At 40.6% G+C, this 18,495-nt stretch overlaps 4 protein-coding genes across 4 annotated transcripts; all 4 read left to right on the top strand.

The window, feature by feature from the left end:
* The first annotated feature begins 3,019 nt into the window (after positions 1-3,019).
* LOC141695449 (uncharacterized) lies at positions 3,020-3,610 on the top strand. Its single transcript, XM_074499693.1, has one exon. It carries the CDS (start codon positions 3,020-3,022, stop codon positions 3,608-3,610), a length of 591 nt encoding a protein of 196 aa, XP_074355794.1.
* An 875-nt stretch (positions 3,611-4,485) lies between these two features.
* On the top strand, positions 4,486-5,492 carry LOC141695450 (uncharacterized). Its single transcript, XM_074499694.1, has 2 exons — positions 4,486-4,603; positions 4,870-5,492. Exons 1-2 carry the CDS (start codon positions 4,486-4,488, stop codon positions 5,490-5,492), a joined length of 741 nt encoding a protein of 246 aa, XP_074355795.1.
* A 111-nt stretch (positions 5,493-5,603) lies between these two features.
* LOC141695451 (uncharacterized) lies at positions 5,604-6,062 on the top strand. Its single transcript, XM_074499695.1, has 2 exons — positions 5,604-5,881; positions 5,945-6,062. The coding sequence occupies exons 1-2, from the start codon at positions 5,604-5,606 to the stop codon at positions 6,060-6,062; spliced, it is 396 nt and encodes a 131-aa protein (XP_074355796.1).
* Positions 6,063-6,173: 111 nt separating this feature from the next.
* On the top strand, positions 6,174-6,782 carry LOC141695452 (uncharacterized). Its single transcript, XM_074499696.1, has one exon. The coding sequence runs from the start codon at positions 6,174-6,176 to the stop codon at positions 6,780-6,782; it is 609 nt and encodes a 202-aa protein (XP_074355797.1).
* Positions 6,783-18,495: the final 11,713 nt, after the last annotated feature.

Raw genomic sequence — 18,495 nt, forward strand, 5'->3', positions numbered from 1 at the left:
ATGTGTATTGAATGTATTTTATGTGTTTTCGGGGTAGTCTGTTAATTTAGGAATCATTTCTGTTTTTCAAAATAAACGGATCGGGACCCCACCGGGACGTCAAACCCCACAAAATTTACATTTTTATTTTTATAGAATCATTCGTATTTCAAATACCCAGTATTTTTATATTTTTGAATTATTCACAATTTTCGGGGAATTTTGATATAAATTTTGTATTTTATTAATTTTAAAATTATTCCCCATAATTATTATTTTGGGTCTAATTATTTTAATCAGGGGATAAAAACACCCTTAATTGATTTTGGGGTATTAATATTTCAGAAAATATAAATAGCTTATTATCCTTTTATTTCATTTTTATTTATTATTAAAATAAAAGATCAAGAACAATTTTGGGGATGAAATCCAATTCTCAATCTTTATTTCATGATTTCCAGAGATTGAATGGACCGTTTGTGATGCTCTATATACCAATCTAAAGCTTATTTCAAGCTTTACAATTTGATACCCATATCTTCGAATAGGGTGGGAGGTTTTGTAAAATTGTTTTTTCGTGATATTAGTTGATTTGGGTTGTTGATTTCTGTTGGTTGTTCGAATGTTTTGATGTTGTAACGTTTTTGCCATGATCTATAGAGTCCGTACATGTATAGAATCATAATATTTGATTTCTGGAATGATTAAACCGATTTTAAGGTTTTATTCTGATATGGATAAAAATACGTCCTAAAGACACATTAATATCGAATTAATTGCACTTGGGCTTCTTGTCCGAAAAGTCCAACACAGGCCTGTCTGGTTCTAGCTTCGTAACAGGCCTACGATGGCCCAAGCAACCAAGGCCCACCGACGGAGGTCATCCAAGTCCACGAACACGAGCTGTTCACGGACTAGGCCCAATACGGCTGGAAGAGCAGAGACATGTGTTTTAAACGGACTCAAAGTCCTACATAGAAGGTTCTGGATCCCCTTCCCCAAGAGGACTCCTATTCACCATCTAAGTTGGAGACTTGTCCACCAAGTCTCCCAACAGAAGTCTAACCCTAGACTTACCACTATATAAAGGGCTCTACCCCTCAATCTAGAACTATGTTTTTGGCTTAATTCTCTACAACACAGAGATACGTAGGCATCTTTCTAGGACCGATAGTCCCGAACGCAAGAGCAGCCATTAAAGCTCAAAGCTCATCAACCCTATCATTAAATACTAAAGTACTCAGGTTTTTATTCCACAACATTTGGCGCCTTTTATGGGAAACTTACAACAACCATGGTGAACACACAGAGCATAAACACTAGTGGGACAGACACTCCTGTCCCATCACGAACAATAGCATCAACGATGGAGGTACCACCACACTCAACTTAGGCCTCCCCCCAAGGAGGAACCCTGGTAGGGGCAACTGAGGCTCAGCCACAAGGGTCGAATCCCCCGGCTCCTCAAGGGACGAATCCCCAATTGCAATAGGTGCATGCACCTGTGAGCTCTCGACCCACTGGGTATGAGTACTCGATGATCGTGACCACTAACCCACCTTACAGGATGCCTCTATACCCTGAAGTAGGAGGGAGTGAACACTTTGATAGGGGTGAAGCACAAGGGCGGACGCCTTAATACATACGTGGCTTAGCTCCTCTTATGGAGGATCAAGAATTCTCTGGGCCTTATACTGAAAGAGACTCTGAGTCATCGGATGACGATGTTGCTCCAAGAAGAAGGCGTGCTGGCAAGGAGCCGATGGCTGACTCTGAACAATGCTCTAGGAGCACTCAAGGGATGAATCCCCAAGATGTTCAAGAATAGATCAGGGCTCATGAAGCAGAGATCGAAAGGTTGAAGCGAGACCTGGAGACACATCTAGCCCCAAGACCCCCACTTGTTCCAAGGCGGAGAAATCCTCCTCCAATCATAGACCTAGATGGTCCAATACCAAGAAGGGAAGCTGTCCCAAGGGCTAATCCAAGTGATCTTATACCCCAAGGTGATCCCGATGATCCAAACCCACCATTCATTGATGAGATAATGAATGCTCGTATCTCAAAAAAGTTCAAGATGCCCCATCAAAGCATATGATGGTACTGGCGACCCCGCTAATCATGTTAGGACGTTCTCTAACGCCATGTTGTTACAGCCCGTTAATGACACTATCAAGTGTCGGGCCTTCCCTCAAACCCTATCGGGCATGGCTCAAAGGTGGTACAGTCGTCTTCCCCCAAACTCTATTAGATCTTTTAAGGACTTGAGTCAAGATTTTATCAAGCAGTTCATAAGTGGCAGAGTGCACGAGAAGAGCTCAACATCTCTCATGGGCATAGTCCAAGGAGCAAAGGAGTCCCTGAGAGAGTATCTGAATCGATTTACGAATGAGGCTTTGAAGGTCCCTGATCTTGATGATAAAGTAGCTATGATAGCCCTACAGCAGGGGACTAGAGACGAGTTCTTTAAGATGTCCTTGGCTAAGGGCCCTCCCGAAAGCATGCTGCAACTCCAGGATAGAGCTGGGAAATATATTAAGGTAGAGGAAAGTATGAAGAAGATGGCTGTGAGTAACGAACCTACTGGGAACAAGAAGCGGAAGACGGATCAGAAGTATGATGCCAAGGACAAGTATCCACGAATTGGCAAAAACTCTGACTCCTCCTCTTCTAAGAAGAATCAGCAACCAAGGTTCGCTGAATATGCAAGGCTGACTGCCCCAAGGAGCCAAATCCTTATGGAAATTGAGAAGGATAAGGACTTCAAATGGCCGAAGCCACTAAGGGGAGATACCGACGATTGTAGGCAACTCAAGGATGAGATAGAGTATCTGATCCGAAGAGGAAAGTTTGGACGTTTCACCAAGGGTGAAGAGGCCGGAGGCCAGAAGAGAGATAATAATCGAAGAGATGATGATCGTAGGGGTAACGACAGAGATCGCAACCCACAGCCTCGAGGGCCGGTAATTAATATGATCTCAGGGGGTCCTACAGCAGCTGGCACAATAAGAACTCCGGAAAAGCATATGCAAAAGAAGTAATGAGCATAGTTGGGGAACCATCTAAGCGTTCCAAGTCTGAGATGACACTTGAATTTGGTGACCCAGACCTTGAAGGTTTGAAATTTCCTCAGGATGATCCTCTAGTTATCACTCCGATAATTGGAAATTGTCCTGTTATGAGGGTTCTAGTGGACAATAGAGCTTTCGTGGACATTGTGTTCCATGATACATTCATAAGGATGGGCTATAATGACTCTCAGCTAACTCCATCTGACGCACCCATCTACGGGTTCAACCATGTGGAATGTAAAGTCGAGGGAGCAATAAAATTTCCTGTAACTATCGGGGAAGAGCCCAGTGAGGCCACACAAATGTTGAACTTTCAGGTTGTCAAGGAAGCCTCTACCTACAATGCAATCATGGGTAGGACAGGGATCCACGCTTTTAAGGTTGTGCCCTCCACTTACCACATGGTACTGAAGTTCCCAACTAGGAACGGTGTTGGAGAAGCAAGAGGAGATCAGAAAAAGGCCCGCAGTTGCTATGTTACAACACTTAGGCCCGATGGAACTAGGGGGAAGGTTCTCCCCATAGAAGACATGGATGTCCGAGAAAATGACAAGCTATGAGGAAAGCCAGCGAAGGACTTGATCTCAGTTCCCTTAGATCCCTTAGACCCGGAAAAGGTCACATACATTGGGGCATCTTTGGATAAGCCTTTGAAGGGTCAGATAACAACTTTCCTCCAAGAGAACAGAGATGTATTCGCTTGGACAACAGCTGATATGCCTGGGATTGACCCTAACCTGATAACTCATAGGTTGAACGTTGATCCAACTCGAAAGGCTGTAAAGCAAAAGAAGAGAACTTATGCCCCTGATAGGCCATTAAGCAGGAAGTCGAGAAGCTTTTAGAAGCAGGATTTATAGAGGAAGTGCAATTCCCTGAATGGTTAGCCAACCCCGTAATGGTTAAGAAGGCCAATGGAAAGTGGAGGATGTGCATTGACTTCACTGACTTGAATAATGTTAGTCCCAAGGATTGTTACCCCCTACCAAGGATTGATACCCTGATTGATGCCACTGCTGGACACGAGATGCTAAGCTTCATGGATGGCTTCAGTGGTTACAATCATATTAGAATGCATAAGGATGACACCCCCAAGATATCTTTCATAACCGACTTTGGTGTATTCTGTTATCTTGTTATGGCTTTTGGACTTAAGAATGCAGGAGCTACTTACCAAAGACTGGTAAACAAGATATTTGCCCATCTAATTGGGAAGACCATGGAGGTCTATGTCGATGACATGTTAGTCAAAAGCCTAAGCAAGGCCGATCATATTAGTCACCTCAGAGAGGCATTTGAAGTGCTGAGGCACCACAAGATGATGTTAAACACAACCAAGTGTGCTTTTGGCGTTGGGTCTGGAAATATTTTGGGTCACATGGTCTCTAAGAGGGGGATATAGGCCAATCCCGACAAGATCAAAGCCATCCTAGACATGGAGCCACCACGCTCCATCAAGGACGTTCAGAAGCTAACAGGAAGAATTGCAGCTCTAGGGAGGTTCATCTCCAAGTCTGGAGAAAATGCCTACCCTTTTTCAAAACCCTTAAGAAGTTGAAGGACTTCGAATGGACCGCTGAGAGCCAAGAGGCCTTCGAATAGCTGAAGAAGTACATGAATGAAGCCCCGTTATTGGCTATACCAAGTCCATAGGACACTCTATATTTGTACCTCACGGTATCTGAGCAAGCTGTGAGTGCGGTTCTCGTGAAGGAAGAGCAGAAGCTCCAAAAGCCTGTATACTATATAAGCAAGGTGCTCCATTGAGCGGAATTGAATTACTCCACTACGGAGAAGTTCACACTTGCTCTCATCACAGCCTCGAGGAAGTTGAGACCATACTTCCAGGCTCACAAGATTGAAGTCCTGACGGACCAGCCATTGAGAAACATTCTTCATAGCCCAAAGGCCAGTGGAAGGCTCATCAAGTGGGAAATTGAGTTGGGAGAATTAGATATTAAGTATACGCCTCGAACGACCGTCAAGGCTCAGGCCTTAGCAGACTTCGTGGTCAAATATACTATTGACGACCAAGAAGTCGGGGGGCAAGAGATAGTAACCCCGGGAGAAGGGGAGAAGGATGAAGAAGCAACTCCGAAAGAACATTGGGTTCTCCATTTTGACGGGGCGTCCAAAACAAAATCTAGTGGTGTAGGCCTAGTTTTGCAAAGCCCTGAGGGGTTTATGATTGAGTATGCTCTGAAGTTGGATTTTTCGACTACAAACAACAAAGCAGAATATGAAGCATTGATAGCTGGCTTAGGCTTGGCTAGAGCTGTAAGGGCCAAAAACCTGAAGGTCTGTGGAGACTCGAGACTCGTAGTTGTTCAAGTTAATGGGGAGTTTGAGGCCAAAGATGATACAATGGCCAATTACCTGAGAGTCATAAAGGGAATACTGACTCAGTTTGATGAATGGTACGCAGAACATATTCCGAGATAGGAGAACACTACGGCGGATGCCTTATCTCAGTTCGCCTCGTCCGAGATAGAGAATTATCCGAGGAGTATTTAATTCCAGGTCTTCAAGACACCTACTATTCATGTCATAAATATGATAGCACCGGTCGGTGTGGCTAGCTGTTGGATAGACCCGATCAAAACTCACTTGGAAACTGGGTGGCTCCCCGACGATGCGCAGGAGGCTCGTAAGTTGTCGGTTAGAGCATTAAGATACTCGCTGATTGAAGGCCTTCTTTACAAAAGGTCCTTTGTTATTCTGTACTTAAAATGCTTAAGACCTCTTGAAGTAGAGGAGGCACTAAAAGAAGCCCATGAAGGAATTTGTGGAAAGCACTTGGGGGGCAGGGCCCTCGCTCACAAGATAACTCGGTTGGGGTTCTACTAGCCAACTATGTTTGCCGATGCAAAGGCTTATGTGAAAAAATGTGACAGATGCCAGAGGCACGCACCAATAGTACGACAGCCCCCAGAGAGGCTTACGTCGATCAACACACCCATCCCTTTTGCAATGTGGGGAATGGACATACTTGGACCATTTGATGTAGTATAGGGACAGAGGAAGTTCATTGTAGTAGCGATAGACTACTTCACGAAGTGGATTGAGGCTAAGGCACTAGCCAAGATAACCACCAAGCAAATTGCCCAATTCTTCTGGTAAAATATGATATGCCGATATGGAATCCCCCGCATCCTTGTCACGAATAATGGGAAACAATTTGATAATACAGAGTTCAAAGAGTACTGCGATGATAATAGCATAGAACTTCGCTTCACCTCGGTTGCACACCCTCAGGCAAACGGGCAAGCGGAAGTTGCTAACAGAATCATCCTTGATGGATTTAAGAAGAGGGTGGAACGCTCGAGAAACACTTGGGTGGATGAGTTGCTGCCTATACTTTGGGCATATCGTACCACCTGCAAAGTGACAACTGAAGCAACTCCATTCATGTTGGCTTACGGAGTCGAGGAAGTGGTGCCCCTTGAGATCACTCATGGATCCCCTAGGATCGAAGCTTACGAGCCAGAGACAAACGAAGAAGGCATCAGGCTCACCCTCGATCTCATTGACGAGGTCAGGGATGAGGCCAACGCCTGCAATGCAGAGCATCAACGAAGAGCCTCCCTCTATTACAATAGACGGGTTAAAGAATGGTTTTTTCAACAAAGAGATTTGGTTCTGAGGAAGATTGAGGCATCAAGAGTAGGGGAGAGAGGAAAGCTAGCCCCTAACTGGGAAGGACCTTACAAGGTCAGAAAGACATTGGGATGAGGATCCTACAAGTTAGAGACCCTGAATGGTGATGAAGTACCTCGTACTTGGCATGCTTCGAACCTGAAGGCTTATTATGTTTAGGACGTTCAGTATATGTTCCTAGTAGTTAGCATTAGTTTTATAAATAAGGTCGACGAAACCATCTTATGTAAGGGTTGAACCCATTTCTTAGACATGTTATCTATTTATGCAAGTTTATTTCTATCATCTTGTCTACCAATTTACCTAAGTACGAGCATCCAAAGAATGCGAGTCCCGAAGGACCAAATGCCAAAAATAAAAGACAAGTATGAAATGAAATTAAACATAGTGCATAGATAAAAGATCCCAAAGGTTCATAAGTTAGAAGTCCCGAAAGACCAATAGGTTATAAACCAATAAAAGTTTAAATAAATAGGTTCTGAAAATAAAAGCCACATACGGAAATCAAGGCCATGCAAGGCCATATCATTCACTCGTCAGAAGAATCCTCCCCCTCTCCGTCCGACCCTTCCTCAGAAGAAGAACAGCTGCTCGCCGGAATTGGCTCCCTCATCTTCCCTCGAAGGGCTGCCCTGGACTTGGGGCTGCCCGAGGGGGCTTTGCCCATAGAGCCGGAACCGGAACCCGAGTAACTGGAGCTTGACTTGGACCTCATACAAGAAGTGGAGGGCACCGATCCGGAAGGGTGCTCAGATAAGTCCATAACAGGCATCTGCCAGGGGCAAGATAGAAGGCTTGGATCAACTACATCTGGCCATACACCTTGGGCATCTTTGACTCCCCTATTCCAACCTATCTCCATGTTAATGGGGAGCATCTCGTCATCGTGCTCATCCATCATGGTAGTGAACCTAGTGGATCTATGATAAGAAGCCTCGAGGTCCTTCCATTCCTTCTTCCTCTTCTCTTCCGAGCTAGCATATTTCTTCTCCATGATGTCCAGCTTTCCCTCCGCCTCCTAGGCTTTCTTCTGCATAAGTAGAAACATACCTGATAGAGGGCATGAGCCCCTAGCATCTCAGCCTCGCAGAGTTTCTCACCAGAGGAGACGAATAAGAGGTTGGGAGGAGTAATGCAATTTTTAGACCACTCAATAGCAAGTGCCGGGTTGGCGAAAATGGAGTTGTTGGAGGAAATACCCCAACCGGGCTCGAAAGGAGTTCTAGCACTCCCGTCAAAATCCTTGGTCCACTTAAGGCCAGATCCGGACGCCTTGAGGAAGGCAGGGACCTTTGGGATATGGTTGGCCTTCTTAATGGCGTCTCTAGCCATCCTTCCCGTAACAGCACCACTCGGCTTAGCTTTGGCGTCGAGAGCCTTAGCAACTGAAATAAGAAGAAAAGAAACAAATGTAAGAATAAACTTGTACAAAGTAAGGGAAAACAAGGATAAATACCCCCTATGGAGAGGCAACTAAGGCCAGCCTCGACAAGCTTGACTTCCATAACGAACTCCCAGTAAGGGGTACTCCCGTCATCGTCAATAAGAAGATCTCGAGCATGAAGCTCAGCATTCAAAAGGTTGAGAATAAAGTGGGAGCTATCTTCTGGGCTGCTAAAATTGCTTCTGAAGTATACATCCCAGTCTCCGTCCTTCCACTCAACGACCACAAACTTCTTGTTCCAGTTATGGTTTGAGTCATTTAGGGAACTGATGTTCACCATTTGAGGAACGTGAGCTCGGTGTTGAATCACTACCCAGCCAGGCCTAGCCATAGGAGACGCCTTCAACATGAAGATGCTACGGAACATTGTTACACTGAAAGGGATGCCTAAGTCATGGCATCGCACTATGAATAGGATAATGAAAGACCACCCGTTAGGGTAGAGCTGACACATATGGATCTTTAGCTCGGCTAGAAGCCTAGGAATGAAGGGGTGTAGAGGGAACCTTAGCTCGGAGTTAAGGGCCGCCTTGAACACAAACAGCCTCTGGTGGCAAAGATTGCATGTCCTCTCACATGGCTTGGCTTTACGAACCCTCAAACAGTCGGGCCATGAGTAAGTCGACTTAATCTCCTCGACGTCCTTCTCACGAAGCACACTTTGGTGATTAAATGCATCAAACTGGACGGTATTAGGGTACTCGTCCGCTCTCTCGTCCAACATACTCTTCAAACTATTCGAGCAACGATTAATTGAGAAGGGGGAAATAAGAGCTATACCTTGGAGTGAGCGTAGAGTAGCCCTCTTATGCATACCTTCCTTTTCGGAGAAAGAGGACTTGACAGGGCCTTGTCCACCTGACATTCTTGGAGAAATTGAAAGGAGTTGAAAGCTAGAGAGAATTTGATAGCTTAGGAATTTGAGAAATGAAGGCGTGAATGAAGCACTTCTCATCTTCTTTTATAGGAAAAAGGTCACCTGCTACATCAGGTCGAAAGCTGGCCTGGTTCGTGCTAGCAGGTACCTCGTTAAAAGTACACCGGAAATGGTGAGAAAGACGATCAAAAGGCAATAAAAGACCATATAATAGACGGTAAAAGCAGTGCAGAACACCGCCTAGTATGTCAATCTTCCGAAAAGCTCCTGGCTGAAACTAAGTACAAGTCATTAGCCTTAGTTAACGGACGATTAGGTTAATCACCATTATTAGCCAAACTGGTAAAGATTAGGATCACTCATAAACATCCATACCAGAGCCTTGACGGCCACAACTTATGCGCGGGGAACCCCGGCCGACCAGGTAACATTTGGAGGCCTTTTGGCCTAGTAGAAGCCTCTGTATCAGAGCCTTGACGGCCACAACTTATGCGCGGGGAAGCCCCGGCCGACCAGGCAACATTTGGAGGCCTTTTGGCCTACCAGAAGCCTTTGTATCAGAGCCTTGACGGCCACAACTTATGCTCGGGGAAGCCCCGGCCGACCAGGAAACATTTGGAGGCCTTTTGGCCTACCAGAAGCCTCTGTATCAGAGCCTTGACGGGCATAACTTATGCGCGGGGAAGCCCCGGCCGACCATGCAACATGAAAGGCCTTTTGGCCTACCAGAAGCCTCTGTAGCTGAGACTTGACGGCCACAACTCACCTCCGTAGTGGCCTTGGCCTATCAGCCAACAAATTAAGGTCTTTTTACTCACTAAAGGCTCTTATGGAAGAGCCTTGAGACCCTCAAAAAACTTTCTCTAGAGGCCTCCCTGAGTTGTCCTCTGGAGATGTTTGGTAAAGGATAACTCCCAGTGGAACCAAGTTTCATAAGGACTAGAACGTCCATGAGAACGAGTTGGTTGGAGTGCATAAACATCCTGCAAGATAAGTTTAAGAAAATTTAGTGAAGCACAAGACTTCCTACAAAGGAAAAGTTCAGTAGAACATAGAGAGGTTAGCAAGAACGAGTACAGAACGTCCATCAGGATTAGTACAGAACGTTCGCTAAAACAGCCGTAGCTGAACCTTGAGGAACTCAAAGGCAGCTTCGAAATTAATTCCATTGGCTATCAATGACCATAAGACCATAGCAAGGTTAGTAGAAACCTAGTGAGAAGTTAAAAAAAAAAAGAAAAAAAGTGGGGGGCAGGAACCCCGGGGCAACCACCTCCAGGCCAACCAAGAACTGGCCGACCAGGCGGTGGCCGACCAGAACCCTCTACCCCAAAGTGGCCGAGCAACCCATTTTAGGGGCTTGAGGCCGAGCAGAGCCTCCTGCCCTAGGAGGTTCTGCTCAACCCCGAGCCCCCCTTTCGAAAATTCGAAAAAATAAGAAAAAATCAGAAAATTTTTGAATTTTTTTAAATTTTCAGGATTTTGAGATTAAGCTCAGATTAGGGCCGATTAGTGAAATTAAGCCCCGGTTAGGGCCGATTAGTGTATATTAAGCATAATTACCTCAAGTTAGGGATAATTAGTGATTGATATGATCGAATTAGCCCGGATAAGGGCCGTTTAACCCATTCACTCTTATAATTAGTGTGAATTATGGATAATTAGTATCTCATATATACTGATTAGTCTTGATTAGCCTCGATTAAGGCCAATCAGTGCATTATAGCTTATAATTAGGCTCTTTGAGCCTATTTAGCAACTTGTACATGGAAATTAACCCCTATTAGGGTCAATTAGCCCCGATTAGGGCCAACCAGTAGCTTTCACCCTATAATTAACCTTGGTGAAGGTTAAGGGGTGATAAACGCTCGCTTTATAGTCCCGATTAGGACCATTTAATGTTGAACATCATCCAAATATCCCCTACGTGGCCCTTAAGTGTGTATTCACACGCTAATAAGCCGTTGTAAATGTGTAGGTCGCTCCACACTTTACGATAATGCGGCGATACCCATGAAGGGCCGATTCCCATGAAGAGCCGATACCCATGAAGGGCTGATACCAATGAAGGGCTGATACCCATAAAGGGTCGATACCCATGAAGGGTCGATACCCGAAAAGGGCCAAAAGTACCTCGAGTAGTGATTAGACCATTTTAACTTCCGCGAAAACTTGAGCAGTATTCACGGAAGTTGGGGGCAAATGATATGGATAAAAATACGTCCTAAAGACACATTAATATCGCATTAATTGCACTTGGGCTTCTTGTATGAAAAGTCCAACACAGGCCTGTCTGGTCCAAGCTTCGTAGCAGGCCTGTCTGGTTTAAGCTTCGTAACAAGCCTACGACGGCCCAAGCAACCAAGGCCCACCAGCGGAGGTCATCGTTGGAGACTTGTCCACCAAGTTTCCCAACAGAAGTCTAACCCTAGACTCACCACTATATAAAGGGCTCTACCCCTCAATCTAGAACTACGTTTTTGGCTTGATTCTCTATAACACAGAGATACGTAAGCATCTTACTACGACCGATAGTCCTGAACGCAAGAGCAACCATTAAAGCTCGAAGCTCACCAATCCTAGCATTAAATACTAAAGTACTCAGGTTTTTATTCCATAACATATTCGATTTTAATTTTTATCTTTCTTGATTTTGATGGTTTGGTTGTTAGTTTTGACGATATAAATAAATCATGTGAATTTCCAGCTTTATTTCGGTACCAGAATCGTAGTAATTGGTTAAAAAATGAAGGAATTCAGATGTTCGCCGGAAAATTCTAAGTTCTGCCGGTTTCAATGGCAGATTCGGCCGGATTTTTCGTTCGATCCGACGATTGTTAGTGTTCGGTGAATAATTAGAATGATGGGTTGATTTAGTATATATGGGATTGCAAAAACGGGTTTCACCATGTTATTTTGGCCAGGAAACAGTGTTAGTCGGAGTTGGAAAATCGACTGGAATCTAGGCGGATTCCGGCGATTTCTTCCCAACCCAGACCTTGTTCTAACCGACCCGTTCCTGACCCGTTTCGATTTATAAAAGACCCGACTTTGATTCTTTTTTTCCCAAACCCGATTTCATATCTGTTTGTGAAATTTCCTATTTATTTTTATTTTTAAATTCATTTCTAAATTCTAAAAAGCAATTATTTTTAATTTTCAAAAATCATTTACTTATTATTTTAGATTCTAAAAATTATATACCTAATTATTTTGAATTCCTAAAATTATTATCTTTTACTATTATCAAAAATCCTATTTGATTTAATTATTTATAATTAATTTTAGTTAATTATTTATTAATTTAATTAGTTGATTAATTCATTTATTCAATTAGTTTTATTTATAAATAGTTAAATAAAATGTGAATTATTTATAATTAATTCAAATAATTTCTAAAATTGTTTTTAAGCTTTGAAAAATTATATTTTGGTATTTAAAAATCAATTAATATTATTATTAATTGATTTATTCTCATTTAATTCTTATTTTAATCGTAATAAATAAACTGTTCGTATGTTTAATACGAAACGAACGCGTATAGACTCAGAAAATTATTCCGCTTTCGAAAAAAATACTTTTGAGACCCAGACCCTTTTTGTTTCTAAAGTTCTCTTGATTTGTAAGTTAATTCTAAGTCGCATATTTACCAAAAAGACGTATTTTGACCCGATTTCAGTTTTAAATGTACTGCGTCGAATGTTTTGACGAACCGAGGCATGTGTGATATAAATTATGTGATACGTGAGTTATGTGTTTATGTGCTATGTGAATTACGTGTGTACGTGGGTCAAGATTCTTGTGTTGACTATAGTAATTATGTGTGGGCTATCGTATGGGTAGACAAAAGGATTTTGACGCGTAATTCGTCAAGTAACTATCGTTTAAACGATTAAAGATGTATCTTTTAATTATAGATGCGGATGATTTGAGTTGATCGGGACTAGACATTGGGAAGAATGAAAGGGAATGGTATTGGATATCTGGCTTCTAGCAATCGCAGGAGTAGCACATCAGTTAAATGTCGAAAGGAAAGACGGTGATGCCATGCGATATCAGAATAGATGCGTCTTTGCGAGTGTGACCAACTGCTAAAAACCAAAGGCAAGTATCATCACTTATTGTTTAAGTGATATTTATTTTTAAATCCTATTATGCAAGTATTGATTTCCCTATTTTTCAGTTCAGAATAGATAAATATTTTACATATCGATGCATTCAATGCTTATTATGCAAGAACTCTCTGCTATTCTATGTTCAGAATAGTTAAATGTTTTTACTCATCAAATTACTGGATTTATAAATGTGTCAGATTTTGAGAAATATGATTTGGTTGCGAATAATCCTACCCAAGTAAATGGGGGAATAAAATTATTTTGGGTGTCAATTATAAAGACCCCTTTTCAATAAAAGGTTTTAAGATTGGATCAATGCGTAAGTGACCTGGGCGGACGGTCCAGCGGGGGGCTATTGCTAAGTGTCATATGAAATATTATGACATAATTTTTGCCACACGCAGATATATTGCCTTTTTATTTGAGTACTCGTGATTTGGAGACATGTTTCTATGAATCATGACCTTGTGCTATCACACGGGCTGATTATCATGTGATAGTACGTCCGTCGGTGAAAGATCCCAATCTAAATTATTATATTGTTTTTGATAATCATAAAATAAATAATTTATCATCTGTTTCTGTTTTGTATTAATGGTGAAATGTAGTTTAGATTCAGATTCAGATTTGTGCTAATACTTACTTTGTTGTTAAATATCAAAGGTGGTATTAGTATAGATGATTGATGTTGACTTCAGTATGGGATGTTATGAGCATCAAAGCTCGTATTGATATCTAATTTCATATGGAAACAAAATGAGTATTAATATCAAGAGTTCGGTTTAAAATAAAGTTTGTGATTCAGTCCATATTCATTGTTTCATATTATTGTTTTTTACAATATTTCCGTAAATACATTTTTACGAGTTTTAATTTGGTAAAAATTAAAGTATTGCTGAAGAATTTCGCTCAAAAATATCAAAAAAAAATTGAATACAGAGGAAGAATCAATTCTGGGGTTCCCTAACTATTTTTTTTGATTCAGCATGATAATTTTTAAATGTTCTACTCTAATACAGATGTCGGCTTTATATCAAAACAACCATATATATGATATAATGAACTTGCTGAGCATTTCTTCCGCTCATACTTTCCTATTTTTAAATTTAACCTCCAGTGAGGATTAGGTTGCGCTATGAAGCCGTGTAATTCAAGGAAGCAAAGAAGAAACTTTTGGAAGGTGGTTGGTCCAGGGTTTGCGGACAAGTGTAAGTTCTGTTGTGTAAAGTTATTTATATTATATTATATTATAGTTGTGTATTATATTTGGGCCTAGTATACTTCCTTTCGAAGTTATACTAGCAGGTTAGTTTCAAGGTTCAGATTTGTTGAAAAGGTGTTTTAAAAGAAAGTGAAAAATTTATCGGTCGAACTTGGATTTCTTGTTTCTAGAACTGTAACCTTAAAAGATCTTGGAATAGTTTGGGGTCATAGATGCTAAATATCTTCGTCTGGCAGTTGTATATTGAATAAACAAGCTAATTTAGATTGAGGTTTTATAGTGACGACCAATTCCTCTGACCCCGGATTTGGGAGCATTACAACTTTGCACCATATTAAAGTCATTTTCCACCCTATAAGAGTCACTTGTCAGGATATATTTGAACAATTAATATGTTAACATCATATACATCAAATTTCACATCCTTTTACCACCTCTTGTGCCACTTTCATACGAGTCAATTTTATTCCATATTTTGGCTCTAATCAACCTTATAAGCCACTTTTCACCATATTAGAGTCACTTTGCAGCCTATAAGAGTCACTTGCCACCATATATTGGTATAATTAACATGTTAACATCATGTTCATGTAATTTGACATCCTTTAACCACCTCTTGGTACTCTCTTCCCTACGAGTCAATTTTGGGCTACATTTTAGCTCTAATCAACCATGTAAGTCACTTTGCACCATATTGAAATCATTTTCTATGCTGTAAGAGTCACTTTTCACCATATATTTGAACAATTAACAAGTTAACATCATAAACATCGAATTTGACATCCTTTTACCACCTCTTGATGCTACTTTCATACGAGTCAATTTTGTTCCATGTTTTGTCTCTCATCAATCATATGTCACTTTTCACCATATTATAGTAACTTTGCACCATATAGGAGTCACTCGCCAGTATATATTTGTACACTTAACATGTTAACATCATGTACATGCAATTTGACATCCTTTAACCACATCTTGGTACTACCTTTTCTACAAATCAATTTTGGGCCACATTTTGGCTCTAATCAACCATATATGTCAATTTGCACCATATTGAAGTTATTTTCCACCCTATAAGAGTCACTTGTCACCAGATATTTGAACAATTAACAAATTAACATTATATACATTGAATTTGACTTCCTTTTACCAGCTCTTGGTGCCACTTTCATACGAGTCAATGTTTTTCCACGTTTAGGCTCAAATCAACCATGTAAGTCACTATATTAGAGTCACTTTGCACCCTATAAGAGTCACTTGCCACCATATATTGGTATAGTTAACAAGTTAACATCACGTACATGCAATTTGACATCCTTTAACCACCTCTTGGTACCCCCTTTCCTACGAGTCAATTTTGAGCCATATTTTGGCTATAATTAACCATTTAAGTCACTCTACACCATATTGAAGTCATTTTTCACCATATAAGAGACACTTGTCACCATAAATTTAAATAATTAACATGTTAACATCATGAAGATCTAGTTTAGCATCCTTTACCACCTCTTGATGCCACTTTCATATGAATCAACTTTATTCCACGTTTTAGCTCCCATTAACCATTTAAGTCACTTTGCACCATATTGAAGTCATTTTCCACCCTATAAGAGTCACTTGTCACCATATATTTGAAAAATTAACAAGTTAACATCATATATATTGAATTTGACATCCTTTTACCACCTCTTGGTGCCACTTTCATACTAGTCAATTTTGTTCCATATTTTGGCTCTAATCAACCATGTAAGTCACTTTTCACTATATTAGAGTCACTTGCCACAATATATTGGTACACTTAATATGTCAACATCATGGAAATGCAATTTGACATCCTTTAACCACCTCTCGGTACTCCCTTTCCTACTAGTCAATTTTGTTCCACGTTTTGGCTCCCATCAACAATTTAAGTCACATTGCACCATATTGAAGACATTTTACACCCTATAAGAGTCACTTGTCACCATATATTTGAAAAATTAACAAGTTAACATCATATACATCAAATTTGACATCCATTTACCACCTTTTAATGCCACTTTCATACAACTCAATTTTGTTCCACATTTTGGCTCTAATCAACCTTGTAAGCCACTTTTCACTGTATTAGAGTCACTTTGCAGCCTATAAGAGTCACTTGCCACCATATATTGGTACTATTAACATGTTAACATCATATTCATGCAATTTAACATCCTTTAACCACCTCTCGGTACTCCCTTTCCTACGAGTCAATTTTAGGCCACATTTTTGCACTAATCAACCATATAAGTCACTTTGCACCATATTGAAGTCATTTTTCACGCTATAAGAATCACTTTTCACCATATATTTGAACAATTAACAAGTTAACATCATATACTTCGAATTTGACATCCTTTTACCACCTCTTGGTGCCATTTTCATACGAGTCAATTTTTTCCACGTTTAGGCTCAAATTAACCATGTAAGTCACTTTTCACTATATTAGAGTCACTTTGCACCCTATAAGAGTCACTTGCCACCATATTTTGGTATAGTTAACAAGTTAACATCATGTACATGCAATTTTACATCCTTTAACCACCTCTTGGTACCCCCTTTCCTACGAGTCAATTTTGAGACATATTTTGGCAATAATTAACCATTTAAGTCACTCTACACCATATTGAAGTCATTTTTCACCATATAAGAGACACTTGTCACCATAAATTTGAATAATTCACATTTTTACATCATGAAGATCTAGTTTAGCATCCTTTACCACCTCTTGATGCCACTTTCATACGAATCAACTTTGTTCCACGTTTTAGCTCCCATCAACCATTTAAGTCACTTTGCACCATATTGAAGTTATTTTCCACCCTATAAGAGTCACTTTTTACCATATATTTGAAAAATTAACAAGTTAACATCATATATATTGAATTTGACATCCTTTTACCACCTCTTGGTGCCACTTCCATACTAGTCAATTTTGTTCCATGTTTTGGCTCTAATCAACCATATAAGTTACTTTTCACTATATTAGAGTCACTTGCCACAATATATTGGTACACTTAATATGTTAACATCGTGGACATGCAATTTGACATCTTTTAACCACCTATCGGTACTCCCTTTCCTACGAGTCAATTTTGTTCCACGTTTTGGCTCCCATCAACTATTTAAGTCACATTGCACCATATTGAAGACATTTAGCACCCTATAAGAGTCACTTGTCACCATATATTTGAAAAATTAACAAGTTAACTTCATATACATCAAATTTGACATCCATTTACCACCTTTTGCTGCCACTTTCATACAACTCAATTTTGTTCCACATTTTGGCTCTAATCAACCTTGTAAGCCACTTTTCACCGTATTAGAGTCACTTTGCAGCCTATAAGAGTCACTTGCCATAATATATTGTTACACTTAATATGTTAACATCATGTACATGCAATTTGACATCCTTTAACCACCTCTCGGTACTCCCTTTTTGACGAGTCAATTTTGGGCCATATTTTTGCTCTAATCAACCATGTAAGTTACTTTGCACCATATTGAAGTCATTTTCCACCCTATAAGAGTCACTTATCATGATATATTTGAACAATTAACACGTTAACATCATATACATCGAATTTGACATCCTTTGACCATCTCTTGGTGCGGCTTTCATACAAGTCAATTTTGTTCCACATTTTGGCTCTAATCAACTTTGTAAGCCATTTTTCACCATATTAGAGTCACTTTTCAGCCTATAAGAGTCACTTGCCACCATATATTGGTACAATTGAGATGTTAACATCATGTGCATGCAATTTGACATCCTTTAACCACCTCTTGGTACTCCAGCTCCTACGAGTCAATTTTGGGCCACTTTGGCTCTAATCAACCATGTAAGTCACTTTGCACCATATTGAAGGCATTTTCTATGCTATAAGAGTCATTTTTCACCATATATTTGAAAAATTAACAAGTTAACATCACATACTTCGAATTTGACATCCTTTTACCACCTCTTGGTGCTACTTTCATAGGAGTCAATTTTGTTCCATATTTTGGCTCTAATCAATCATGTAAGTCACTTTTTAGCATATTATAGTCACTTTGCACCCTATAATAGTCAATCTCAAGCATATATTTGTACACTTACCATGTTA

This window comes from Apium graveolens, chromosome 11, assembly GCF_009905375.1.
Source record: "Apium graveolens cultivar Ventura chromosome 11, ASM990537v1, whole genome shotgun sequence".
In the NCBI taxonomy this organism is placed as follows: domain Eukaryota; kingdom Viridiplantae; phylum Streptophyta; class Magnoliopsida; order Apiales; family Apiaceae; genus Apium; species Apium graveolens.